Below are 14,120 nucleotides of genomic sequence, written 5' to 3' on the forward strand. Positions count from 1 at the left end.
AAAAAAAACTTCAAAAAATAAGTAAAGGGAAGTTGTACCCCTAGTCTCCACATAATGCATTAAATCATGAACTCTTCATTTCAGATCTTCTGAATTAGGATGCCCCTGAGCAATTTGCCATGGATAGATTCTGGCATGATGGCATGCAAGTGACTTTCACTCAAGTCAAATGGAAAGATGCTTGCACTGGCTTATGGAAAGGAGCTGGTTCTGTTTTAATATGTGGTCGAGGGCATGTTTGTGTTTTCTTGAAGGAAGAAAATGAGGCTCGATGGCTGTTGGAATGTCTGGTGTGGTGAGTGGAGCAGAGGATTGCCAGGCCTGATGATATGGTAACTACTGGAGCCCCCCAAACAAACTGGAATGAGATCTGCTGAAGTTGTAGTCCTGACCCTGTGATGTCATCATTCTACAGTCTGAGAAGGGAAGGAGACTATGGTTGGAGATTTCTAGTTTTTCTTTTTTTTTTCTTTTTTGTTTTTTTTCGAGACAGGGTTTCTCTGTGTAGCTGGAGCCTATCCTGGCACTCGCTCTGGAGACTCACAGATATCCGCCTGTCTCTGCCTCCTGAGTGCTGGGATTAAAGGCGCATACCACCAACGCCCAGTAATTTCTAGTTTTTCTTTTCTTTTTTTTTTCTTTAAAGATTTTATTTATTTATTATGCATACAACATTCTGCTTCCATGTATATCTACACACCAGAAGAGGGCACCAGATCTCATAACGGATGGTTGTGAGTCACCATGTGGTTGCTGGGAATTGAACTCAGAACCTCTGGAAGAGCAGTCAGTGCTCTTAACCTCTGAGCCATCTCTCCAGCCCGATTTCTAGTTTTTCAACAAACCCGCTGCATCAATTTCCCACACCTCTGCGAGTTTTAATTATCCTGGATCTGGCCAAGGACTGAATGTCTAACAGTTTATCTACACTATATCTTGGAAGGCCATTTCATTTTGATCATCCTTTATACCTTTAAAAGGAGATATTGTAGCCATAAAAGCATATGTATTGCTTAGCATTATCAAGCTTGCTTGTGAACTCTGGATGAAAAGTTGTCTCAGAGGTGCATGATGTCAAGCTACACCCTCCCCCCCCCCAAACACACACACCTTTTTTAAAATTACAGAATGTGGTAATCAAAGACAGGTAAGATCTTTTTTCCCTCCAGGCATTCTAAGACAGGTCACACACGACAGAATGCATGTTCTAATGACGGGTAAGGCTGAAAGGTAAAAGAAGACAAATTAAGATAGACAGAGTTGTCTTTCCTGTGACAGAAGCACAGTTATTAATTAGTTAAACTTAGAAGGGGGAATTGTGGAGGCCCATAAAAATGGCTTAAGGTCAGAGAGTAAGATCAAGCGTAATATGAGCCAAATGTGAGTGAATGTGGCCTGGGGACCCAGATTCAGGCTTCACTGAATGGTACATTCATTGTGGAAGCAGTTACATGAATTTGTAATAACAGACAAATCAAGTATTTGCCAAATATACTGGTGGGAACACCAGGTAGGTGGGTTACAATTAAGTAGGGGAATCCCTGTTATATGTTTCTGGTGCTGTTGGATAACATTTTTAACTTTGGGGGCGATTGACGGAACTACAGGTCTGCTCATGACTGGATGCATTCCAAAAGTTTCCCTGATGGAATCATGTCTGGTCAGATACATGGGTGCATAACAGCAAGGGGACTGAGGACAGACAGCTCAAGGTAATCTGGCTCTTCATCTGCTACATCCCAACTCTCCAAAGCCACACAAGTCCTAAGTGGTCTGTAGCATCAACATGGGTGAGGCTGTCTCAGGGAACTGCAGTTCACTTTACTAATCAGCTCCGTTCTAACCCCGAGATTTTAGTGAGAGTCTGAATTTGCCCTCACAGTGGCAATGGGGTTTAGGAGCTATTCTTTCCCGACAGGAAATCTAGTCTTTTTCTTTGGCTAGTACTCCGGAGTCCAAGGCACGAAGGCAAGTCTCAGCTCTTTCTACTGCTTCATTGCTGGAAACTTTTAAATGATTTTTTTTAATCTTTTAAGAATTTCATTTATTTTGATCGCCATTTTGTTGGATCCTACGAAGGAAGTTCTAACGTTTGGCTTCATCCCGAAAGGCCCCACAGACAGTTGTAAAGGACTGCACCAGTAGCTCTGAGAATCGCAGTCAGGGCTGGATGTCAGAATTATTGAGGGGATTTAGGAGCAGCAGGGACAGGCCACATTCCTGAGAGCGATGCACAGGGAGGGACCCAGACATCAGTGTTTTTGGATTCTTTAACCAAGTCTATATGTATAGAGCCGAGAACCATGAACTGGGTGTAATCCTACTGATTCATAATTTGACACACAAAAATATCATTGACACAAACATTTTAGGAGTATTAGCAAAGGCCAAATATTATACACACATACATAAAACACTCAGTCACACACACACACACACACACACACAAAATCAGTTCTCCCCTTCTTTCCACACCGGCATGGTGTGGGTGTTCCATAAACAATGCATATTATTGGCACATAAAATTAAGCAAAACTCATACGAAACCTTTGAGAACAATAATGAAATACTCTAAAAATATGTTTATTGTAACTAATGAATATAAAAATCTGACAGATGTTTTCAAACATTCTCCAAAGGAAGTAAAACCCTCCCCTGCCCCACTTCCCATGAAATACAGAATAACAACTTGGACAGAGAAGCAGACACATTTGCACACAAAATTTTCACTCAACAATTGGCCCTAAAAGGCTCCAATACATTTCTAAATAAAGGCCCATTACACTAAGCAGCCACGGTTGTCTGATGCTTTTGGAGTTTAACTTGTTTCCTATCAGCATTATGATGTTCATCCAAAATACTGAGAGACAAGAAGAGGTGACACAGGGTTCTGTGACAGACACTCAGCATGTGGCTCTGCAAAACTACAGACATTCATGAGGGTACGACTGCAGAACTAAACATTAATGTAGAAAGGAATCCAAGAGAATCTATGTATAGTTGAGCCTTTGGCGTCTGGTGTGACATGTTTGTTCTTCATAGAGACACCACACTGTTCAATTTATTAACCAGAATAAATTTCTCTGAACACATTTCTCACCTAACACAGATTGTCCACAGCCAATTTCACATGAGGTAGTTGGGCTGCCGAATGACATTCTAGTGAAATCTCATGACACATGGGAATCACACATTACCCGTGTCATGAAGCTGGCTCATCTGCCATCTAGCTCACCTTGCTCTTCACTGACTCCACCCACACCTGTGGACACATACATGGGGTTCTGTGCGGATGAGATCAGCTGTGCAATGAGGTCACCATGCTAGGTTGATGGAACCATCCACCACAGGGTGAGGGGATCACCCTGCCCAGGGGTGTGCATAAGGTAAGGTGAGGAGGACACTGACCACACTTGAAATACACAAGACATTTAAATCAAGCAGGATATTATGTCCCCTTCCCCCAGCTTGGCTAGAAACACTGATCACTCTGAAAAGTGACTCAGGGATTTACAATTTACAAGAATTCTGAAAACCTTGCATTGCAGAATAGTGGCATTTGTTCCTTTCCAGTAAAGGCTATATATAGACAATGGAGAAGAGAGATCAATGCATGCTGCCTGTACCTAGATTTCTTGAAGACAGCTGTGTAGCAAGAAACCATGCAAATGGTCTGCAGGATGGTCTAGATGGGGTTGGACTGGAACATTGATGGGGAAGGGCAAGTGGAAGGACTCTCAGCTAACATTACACATCTATAAGCTTGTTATAAGTCTTCCAATACCATCAGACAGCTATCGGATACTCATGCTGTTCCTGTGAAACCCGAGTAAGCAATTGCAGATTACAAAGGGTCACACAGAAGTAGAACACGTCTCAATACAGCCTTCATGTGGACTTCTGGGGTCTTGTGCAAGTATACTGTGCAGTGTCACAGAGCATCTCAGGTCCAGCTGGCTCTCTATGGCCAAACACATTAGATTGCTGAACTGAGGTATAGCTCAACACCTATTGCAGTTACTTAGAAACTCTACATCTAGAAACCTGCAACTCTAAAAATGTGTGCTAGTGAAATGAAACATGAGGGTAGAGATGTGAACTGCTGTAAACCTGTGACTAAATCAGAAGCAGTGGTTTGAATCAATGATTCAGAAACAACATGACAGGATCCCGTCCCCCTAGGATATAGTGGTTTAGTAGGAAATTCACCAAAACCTGTTCTTCAGAAAGTCTCCAAAATATCTTATATCTTGTATTGCTCCAAATCCTCTCATTTCTCTGTTGCTTTATCTGAAAGCTCTCCATATATGTGACCTTTACAATGGGACTAGTTTTCTTTAAGAAAAATTCTTCAGCACTTCTTGCTTCCAAATTTAACAAAGTGCATTGAATTTACCAATCCCACCATACACTGCTTACCTAAAACTACTATTCAGCAAGTAGAAAGCTGAACACACTAACACAGTATATGGACTAATCAAAGGCAGAGGATGGACTTCCCAATGGCCGGCACTCAGCTCTCCCACTGTCACCTTCCCCCACCTAACAGCTATAAATGTGAACATGGCTTCTGCCCTAGGCTCTAGCAGTTCGGGTAGGTAGGTAACAGATCCTGGACCAGGTGGGCTGCTGCTGAAGAAGGGGAAACAAAGAGCTAAGAGAGGAATCACTGTAGCAAGCTGATGGCGGAGGGGGCAGTTCACTGGTAGCAAGGCTCGGTAGCAGAGAAGAAAAAAAGCCTCATGGCTGAAACAGGGGGTACAGGTGATGCTCCCTGTTACGGGAAGTGTCATGAAAGTGACAATGCCATGCTCACAATGACTTGTACATAGTAACAAGCCACTACATACCCAGAGCACCCTTCCAGCTCCCTTCTAGACTATGTCAAGAGCTGCCATGGGAATCACCTCTGCCTCTGTTAACAAGCTGGTTTCCACCCTCAATGGGGTCACACCTCTAAGTATCTTTCAGTAGGTTTTAGTTATAATCAGATTTGTTTTCAAAAGACAAAAGGCTTGTCACAATTGAAAAGCCTTTTTTTTCAGTTTAATACACACACTGATGCCACCCAGTGTGGAGCTGAGCTTCATGGGCTCGGGGTGAAGAGCAGACTGAGGGCGTGGTGGCGGGGCAGTGCTCCTTAAGGGGTCAGCCAATGCTACTTAATCAATTCTGCTAGAGTCGAGGGAGACACACTTCCATATTCTCCAGCTTCTCCCTTACATTTATGCTAGGAAAATAATCCAAAACTGTTGTTGGCATTGGAGACAAGGTGAGCACTCTGTTAACACACACACCGGTTCTTCACTTGCTGGGGGAGGGTGGCTTAGGGACTCCAGAGCTCTTGGAAGGGCTCCCTGGAGCACTTTCAGGATCTTTTGTTATTACTGCTTTCTTAGAAAGTAACAGAAATAAAAACAGTAATCAGAAAATAAAAATCTGACTGTAACTAAAAGGAGAAACAGCCAACAACTACCAATCCAGGTGGAATGGACCTACACACTCAGACTGCCCTCAAGCAGCTTTCTTTTGTGTGCACTTATAGGCTCAATGAAGACCAGGGTGTCTTCAGAGTGCCCCACCTCTGGGCTCTGGTAACTATAGAGGCAACCGGGGCTGCTTAGCATCATTTTCCTGGTAGCACAGTCCACAGATGGCTCACACACTCTCAGGGAGAAGTAGATTAGCTACCTCTTCTCTTTCTGGTCTTAAGTGTTATGCCATGGGTGGGAGGTCTAAATCTGAGCCCCTCCCTTAGATTTCCATTTGCCAGGGAAAAGGAACCATATGAGGGTCTTGTGGGTGCAAAGTAGCACACTGTCAGTAATTTCAGCCCCTTCCTCCTGGTCCTGTTTACTTCTAGAACTTCTCATGTGGGCAAAATGCTTGCTTCACTTAAATTTTTTTATTAAAAATATTTTTAAGAGGCAAGGTTTTGCTATGTTGCCCAGGTTACCCTCCAAACCCTGGGATCACGTGATCTGTCCACCTCATAGCCCTGAGCAGCTGGGATTACATGCACCACTGTGGCCAGCTCTCTGCTTCATTAATCTGAGTTAATGTCCACTTGCTACAGACAGACAGAAGAAAAAACCCAGCGCCTTTCCCTGGACAGAGTTCTCTTCAGAGCCCTAGTATGTGCTGCAGCAAAAGCAGCTCCCCTCACCTGGACCTGGCAAAGGGCTCACTTCCTCTGGGGACTGCTTATGCTGGAACGGCCTTTTTACTAGGAGGAAGTAGCTCTCCTGGGGAAGGCACTCATGGCTTCTCCCCTGTGCACACTCTAGGCAGCTCGGCCCATTGCTGGGAGACAAGGGCACCTTGTCACTTTTTATAGAAATGCCACAGCAATGTTACACAAGCTGCTGGCCTACTTGCTCTTCATTTAATTATTTTACTTGAATGATGGCCCCCTTCCTTCTGGGGGTTAAGGGATATATCATTTGGTTCTTGCAGAGAGTTGGAATTCTGAAAACTAGAATTCAACTGGGTAGCTCTTCAACTTTGTGTACTAGAGTATTGCCTGGGAAGGTTATCAGCCAGCAAATTCCTGCTTCACCTCCAGATGTGGGTTCTCCACTTAAGGGCTAGGCCTTATCTAGATCACATTTGAAAGCTACTTGGCTCTTTTGCTGAAGAGAGTTCATGAAGCTAGGCAAAAAAAAAAAAAAATTATATATAAATAAATAAAAATAAAACCAAGAGAAACAAGATACTTCATGAATGTGAGCAGACCTTCCTATTATAAACTTTACTACTGAAGTATGATAGAAATCCTCTTTAGTGTCACTGTTGTTATGATGTCCAATTCACATAAAATGCAGGAATGGTATTGGCAAAGAGTGGCGTGTGTTACACAAACAAGTTACCCCAACTTTCTATTCTGTTCTCAAGCACGGGGGAGGGGGAGTCATCTCCTTTGAGCCACTGTCCCACCTGACAACAGGCGAGGCAGTCCTTGTTAGTGTTTTCCCACAACACAAGGGCTGTGTCTTTAGTACACAGCCCTTCTCATCAGCAGAGTCACAGAGAAGGCACCCACTCAGGACAGTCTAGGAATAACAAACTATTACATGGCAAGTCCTTTCCAACAAAGGGGCTTTTACTCCCACCAATGCTCAGTCAATGTCTAAGCTATTTTAAACAGTGGCTTTGTATTATAGTCCTGCATACTTCTTAGATTTGGATGGTCCATTGAAACTAATAACTGAAACAATAATACAAAATGTGATCCCAACAAATTCATTTGTCAATTTTGCTCTTACTATTTGCTATTCAAGTCTGTGATAGCTATGATTTGGTTTCCAGTAGGCCTGTTGAACTGAAATATTTAGCACCTTGATTTTTAAACACATCAAACACATTCTCATTAAAACAATTCTATAAAATACTAGGTTTCACTTCCTCCTATCCATCTCCCCAAAGAGAGGAGTTGAAGAGCATCAAAACTGCTGGAAATTAACTAGGGCAACTCAACACGTTAGCAGACTTTATTCCCTGAAGGTAGGAGGTGCTGTTCTGTAGCTGTCACACCACCTCATCAGACTCCAGCCCGTGGATCTCATATAAAGTGTCCAGGATGGCCAGCTGCTTTTCCATAGCAGGGAGGTAAAGACTGAGGTCCCTCTGCATCCCAGTGCTGAAAGCTTCTTTCTGGTGGTCACCTTCTTTTACGGTTAGTGCAGCCACAAAATCTTCATAAGATGGTGCTGCCCTCAGTGCCAACTGCAAAAGAGTTTACCTGTGAGGATCTGCAACACGACTGTCACTTGCATATTTACTACAAACATACAGAGGGTGGGCAGGAGGGGGAAGGAGGAGAGGGGAGCCGAGGAAGAGCAAACAAATACAAATGCCCTTCTAATTCACAGATTGCACCAAATCAAGTAACTTCAAGGCTATCTACTTGGGCCAACTTAATGATGAACGATGCCTTGAATCCTCACAAGTATGCACATCTGTCTGTCAGCATGTGTTTGTCCAGCCTTCCAGAGCACTTTTATTTTTATCTAACTTACAAACACATTTCTTTTGTCTTCATATCTCCTATTATTTCTCAATATGGATAATGTTTCCTGTAATTCTTTGTATATTTTCTAATAAAGAAGGGAACTTTTGATGGTAATAATGATTGTTAACTTGACAGGATATAGGCCTAGGAGATAAACTTCTTGGCATGTCTGTAAGAGAGTTTCTAGACTGGTTGACTGAGGTAGGAAGACCCACATCATAAATGTGGGTGGCATCATTACATGGGCTGGAGTCCCAGATGAAAGAAAAAGAAGCAAGGAGCCAAGCAGCAACAGTTATCTCTTTCTTCCTAAATGTGGATGCAATGTGACCAACTGTCTCATGCTCCAGTGTTTAGAACTATATCCCTTAAATATAAGCCAAATTAAATTCTATTTCTTAAGCTGCTTTTGTTGGAGATTTTGCTTCAGTAAAGCTAAAAGTAACAAATACAAAAAAAAAGGATACCAGGAGTGGGGTTGTTACTTGATGAAACTGACCTCCTGTTTCTTGGATCTTTGGAACTGATTTCTGTAAACAATGCAGAACTTTGGAACTTCAGACTAGAAAAGTCTTAGGATGCTGTAAGTAGAGCTTAGTGGAGTGTTCCAGTGGGTGTCTGGGAGATTAGGGTTACAATAGAACTGTGGGCAGTAGAGGTCCAAGTGATGTAGTTTCAGAGGGAAACAAGAACTCTACTGGGAACTGGATTAGACGTCATTCACACTGTATTCTGGCAAATCATCTGGCTGAATTTTGCCTGTGCTGAGACACTGAGTGAGGCTGAACTCAAAGGCAATGGGCTAATCTTTATGGGAGAAGAAATCTCAGATAGAATAGTTTGATGGTTTGAATGAAAATGGACCCCAAAGGGAATAATACTATTTGAAGGTGCAGCTTTGTTGGAGTAGGTGTAGCCTTGTTAGAAGAAGTGTGTCACTGTGGGGGTGGGCTCTGAAGTCTCTTTTGCTTTAACTTCACTCAGTGTGATACTCAGTTCAATTCCTGTTGCTTTTGGATCAAGATGTGACCTCTCCAGCACCATGTCTGCCTACACCGACCGCCATGCTCTCTGGCATGATGATAATGAACTAAACCACTGAAACTGTAAGCCACCATCTCAATTAAATGTTTTCCTTTATAAAAATTGCCATGGTCATGGTGTGTCTTTGCGATTATAGAAACCCTACCTAAGAGAGATAGCATTCAGGCTATGGCATGCCCTGGTCCAGTTCTATAGTCAGAGAACAAAAGGGGGCAGAAATGTATTTGTCATGGAAAAGAAATCCAAAGCTGTAGATGAGGCTAGTACCAAGAAAGAAGCTAGAATAATACAAAGATTAACACCTTAAAGAAAAAAATCTGAGACAACAGGAAAGGTATCCTGAGGGAAAATCCTACCTAACAAAATCTCCATCTTGTGTAAATACAAATTTATTTGAAGGGAGTCCCTGAATTGAGAATACCACCAAAGAGGTTCCCCAGTGAACAACTACCACCTAGGAAGTGTTTCCCCAGGGTCAGTCTGTATGGTACACAGGGACCCATACAACTGAGTACTGGGAAGCCAGCTACATCTTGCTGCTGACAGCAAAACTTGGAAATACTGTCCTTGTGTTACTGGTCTTATAGCCGAGACAGACGCCAAGACTGAAGGATTCATGTAGGTTTGACAGAGGTTCCAGATGGCCTCTGAGGCTAAACTATATGAGGCAAAATTGTATTCCTTTGACCCCAACTAAGAATCTAGGCAGTGGTGGAGAAGCTGCCTTTGATGCCCTTCCCATAATGAGATTGATGTCTAACCTGGTTACCATTCCTAGAGCCTTCATCCAGTAGCTGATTGAAGCAGAAACAGGCACCCACAGCTAAACACTGAACCATACTCCTGGAATCCAGTTGCAAAGAGGGAGGAAGGATGAGCAAAGGAGCCAAGACTGTTCTGGATAAACCTTCAGAACATTTGACCTGACTGACCTAGTGAACACACAGAGACCCTAATCATAAAGCTGGAGAAACAGCATTGGACCGAACCAAGCCCTCTGAATGTGGGTGCCAGCTAGGAGGCCAAGGCAGTCTATGGGACCTCTAACAGTGGAGCCTGTGTTTATCCCTAGAGCACAAATGTACTTTGGGAGCCCATTCCCTATGGAGGGATAATATTGCAGCCCAGATACGGGAAGGAGGGTCTAGGCCCTCCCCCAAAGGATGTGACAAACTTTGATGATACCCCATGGAGGGCCTCACTATCCCTGGGGAGTGGGTTGGGGTGGGTTTGGGGGTCAGTGGGGAGCATGGGAGGATGGGAGGGCAAGGGAATAGGGGGATGGAAATGTAAATAAGAGTCCTTCTAAAATAAATTTTAAAAATGTTAAAAAAAAAGAAGGCCTGGAGAGACCACTGCATAGAGCTGCAAATGTGGAGCACATGGTACAATGGAGACTCAGGATACTGGAGATGCCACTGAGGAGAGCTACAAACGTGGATTAGCGGTGGCTCAAGAGAAAGGCTCTATGGGCTGCAGGTAGCAGAGCTGCAGGAGCAGGGCAGTCAAGCACTTCATTTGGAGCTGCAGAATTTGGTGTTTTCCCTGCTGGTTTTTGGGGTTTTTTTGGTCTGACATTCCTGGGTTATACCCCAACTGTTCTCGTCTGGAATTGGAATGTTTACTCTGTGCCCTACTTTGTAATGTTGAGAATGTGATTTGATTTTTTTTTTTAATTTTACAGAGGCTCAATGTTAAATATATTGACTGGGTCTCATAAGAGACTTACGAGCAATTTTGGAATTGTTAAAGACGACAAAATGAGGACTTTTGAAGTTGGACTGAGTATATTTTGTCAGGCGCCCACAGTAAAAAGGGGAGACTTAAGACGGTAATAGTGCTGGCCTGACAGTATATAGAATCACTAAAGGGACAATCGAGTGGGCAGGCATACCTGTGAGTTTCAAGTGTCAGTTAAGGTTGGAGAGACCAACTCTCAAGGTGGGAGGCACTATTCCATGGACTGGGGTCCCAGTCTAAATGAAGAGAAAGAGCCAGCATTCATCTCTCTGCTTCCTGACTATGGAAGCAATGTGACCAGCTGCTCAGGATCTGTTGTCATGGCTTCTCTGCCATGGCAGTATCCTCAAACTGTGAGCAGAAATGAGCTTTCTTTCCTTAAACTGTTGCAGCAATAAGTAACTAATATAGAGATAACATCTGCTTCTATGGAGATATTTTAACATAATTTATAAGAACCATGCAGACTTTCTATCTCTATTCCTGTAGAAACACTGTAAGTCTCAGGAATACCAGGGCAAGGACTGAAACCTAGGCTCACCCTGTGGTTCTCAACCCCACATCATGTTTCTTCTCGGTGGAGGACTTCCCAAGTTCTCCCCCACTGCTTCTTGTTGCAGTCTGGGTAGTCGGGCTATTCCCAGCTTGCCCAATCCTCTTTCTGAATTTCACTAGGATTGGCTCTCCTGAGACAGCAGAGGATCTCCAATGGTTCCCCTTAAATCCTGAAAGCCTTTGAGACTCCCTCCTCCCCATCTGTGAAGCAGGAGTGGCTTGTTTGATTGAGGCTCAGATTGTTCACATACTCATTTGAAGAATTTAAGCAAAGTGCTTAACTTAGAACCTCACTTTCCTCACCTATGGAAGGCAGCTAAACTTTTTCTTATTTTAAAGATTAAGAGTATATAAAGGTGTTTTATCCAAAGCCTGGCACATAATTGGCATTCAGAAGATAGTGTAAGTATAAAGGAGAGAGACAGACAACAAGGTAGTTATTTAAAACACAGTGTAGAAAATCTTCCAGGACTGAAGGGCAGGCCCTGCAATTTGAATGATGAAAAACAGAAAAGCTTATCATGAAAATTTAGAGTGTAAAGAAAAAGAAAAGAATATAGGATTATCAACATCCTTAGCCATCAGGGAAATGCAAATCAAAACAACTCTGAGATACCATCTTACACCTGTTAGAATGGCTAAAATAAAAAACACCAATGACTGTTTATGCTGGAGAGGATGAGGAGAAAGGGGAACACTCCTCCACTGCTGGTGGGAGTGCCAACTTGTACAGTCACTTTGGAAATCAGTATGGCGATTTCTCAGGAAAATGGGAATCAGTCTACCACAAGATCCAGCAATTCCACTCTTAGGCATAGAACCAAAAGAAGCACATTCATACAACAAGGACATCTGTTCAACTATATTCACAGCAGCACTATTTGTAATAGCCAGAAACTGGAAGCAACCTAAATGCCCCTCAACTGAAGAATGGATGAAGAAAATGTGACAACACACAATGGAATCTTGAAATTCACAGGCAAATGGATGGAACCAGAAGAAACCATTCTGAGCGAGGTAACCCAATCACAAAAAGACAAACATGGTATGTACTCACTCATATGTGGATTTTAGACATAGAATAAAGGATTACCAGCCCACAATCCACACTGCCAGAGAAGCTAGGAAACAAGGAGGACCCTAAGAGAGACATACATGGTCCCCTGGAGAAGGGAAAGGGACAAGATCTGAGAAAATTGGAAGCATGGAGGGAGGGGAAGGGGAATTAGTAGAATGAGAAGGGGAGAAGAGGAGGGGTGAGGAGAACATGATGGGGCAGGGAGGTTGAGTGGGGGAAGAACATAGGAGAGCAAGATAAGAGATAGTATAATAGAGGGAGACATTATAGGTTTAAAGAGAAATCAGGCACTAGGGAAATGTCTGGAGAGCTACAAAGATGACGCCAACTAACAATCTAAGCAACAGAGGAGAGGCTACCTTAAATGCCCTTCCCTGATAATGAGATTGATGACTGACTTATATGCCATCCTACAGCCTTCATCCAGCAGCTGGTGGAAGTAGAAGCAGACACCCACAGCTAAACCTTGACCTGAATGAAATCCAGTTGCAGAGAAGGAGGACTGATGAGCAAAGAGGTCCAGACCAGGCTGGTGAACAAGGCAGAGCTCTTGGTCCCCAGATTGATACCTAGGAAACCAGCATGGGACTGATCCAGACCCCCTGAATGTGGGTGTCAGTAAGGAGACCTCGTAAATCTATGGGGCCCCTTGTAGTGGATCAGTACTTATCCCTAGCATAGGAATGGACTTTGGGAGCCCATCCCACATGAAGGGATACTCCCTGAACCTAGACACAAGGTGGTGGGCCTAGGCCCTATCCCAAAGGATATGACAGACTCTGAAGATCCCCTACAGAAGGCCTCACCCTCCCTGGGGATCAGAAAGGGATTGGGATAGGTAGGGTGTTAGTTAAGGGAGGGTAGGAGGGGAGGGAGAGGGACCTGGGATTGACATGTAAAATAATCTAATTAAAATAAAACAAATTAAAACAACAACAACAACAACAAAAAAACACCAAACCTAATCATAACAAATCAAAAAAAATATAGGATTATCTTGATGGCAAGTATAGTTGATATAGAGTGGGGCAAGAATTACATTGAATTTTCTAGTAGTGATAGTGGGAGCTGGAGACAATAGTTGAGCCTTCAAAATTCCTCAGGAAATAACTGTTAGTTTAGAAGTCTTCACCTAGCCAGACTAGCACTCTAGGAAAAAGAGGCAGGGCCAATGCTAAGTTCAACTCTCCTGATGGGGGAGGTCCTTCTGTGTATGTTTGTCTTATTGGCTGATAAATAAAGCACTGTTGGCCAATAGGGAAGCAAGTTAGACAGGACTAGGAGAGAAGGAGGATTCTGGGCAATGTAGTAAACAGAAGTTGCCATGTGATCCCTGCGAAGACAGGATGCACAAGGCCGGCGTCCTCGATAAGATAAGCCTTTATAAAATATATAGATTTATGGTTATGGTTGATACTTAGGACAGAGATAGCAATAAGAAACCCTAGTCTTTGGCCAACAGCATTGTAAAATATAGGACCCTGTGTGCTATTTTGGTGCCCAATGTGGTGGCGGAACTCAGATGGCTTGTGGAAAGAGTTATCTTTACACTTTCCAATCTGGCTAAAGAACGATACAGGAAGGTCAAGTGACAGCTGGGTATCAACAAGCTGGTGGCAGAAGTGTGGCTGGCATTTATGCAGACTTGACATGTTTGAGGATTAAAGTTCACTACTTGGTTGGCAAATTAGT

The 14,120-nt window shown here is 43.3% G+C and overlaps 1 protein-coding gene across 10 annotated transcripts in view; it reads right to left on the reverse strand.

Annotated features, from left to right (window-relative positions):
- Window positions 1-2,562: 2,562 nt before the first annotated feature.
- Window positions 2,563-14,120, reverse strand: part of Plekha8 (pleckstrin homology domain containing A8) — a 54,677-nt gene continuing 43,119 nt past the window's right edge. For 2 of the 10 annotated variants that reach the window (XR_004771150.1, XR_004771147.1), the window contains exon 15: window positions 7,710-7,725. Coding sequence is in view for 4 of the 10 variants with exons in the window: in XM_027429658.2 (XP_027285459.1) it covers window positions 7,528-7,725 (198 nt within the window). In the remaining 6 variants the exon portion in view is untranslated. Of the gene's footprint in view, window positions 7,726-10,949; window positions 11,032-14,120 lie in introns of those variants that run through there. The other 8 variants (XM_027429661.2, XM_027429658.2, XM_027429662.2 and 5 more) reach the window with 8 other exon arrangements.

The sequence above is a fragment of the Cricetulus griseus genome, chromosome 8, assembly GCF_003668045.3.
Source record: "Cricetulus griseus strain 17A/GY chromosome 8, alternate assembly CriGri-PICRH-1.0, whole genome shotgun sequence".
Taxonomy (NCBI): domain Eukaryota; kingdom Metazoa; phylum Chordata; class Mammalia; order Rodentia; family Cricetidae; genus Cricetulus; species Cricetulus griseus.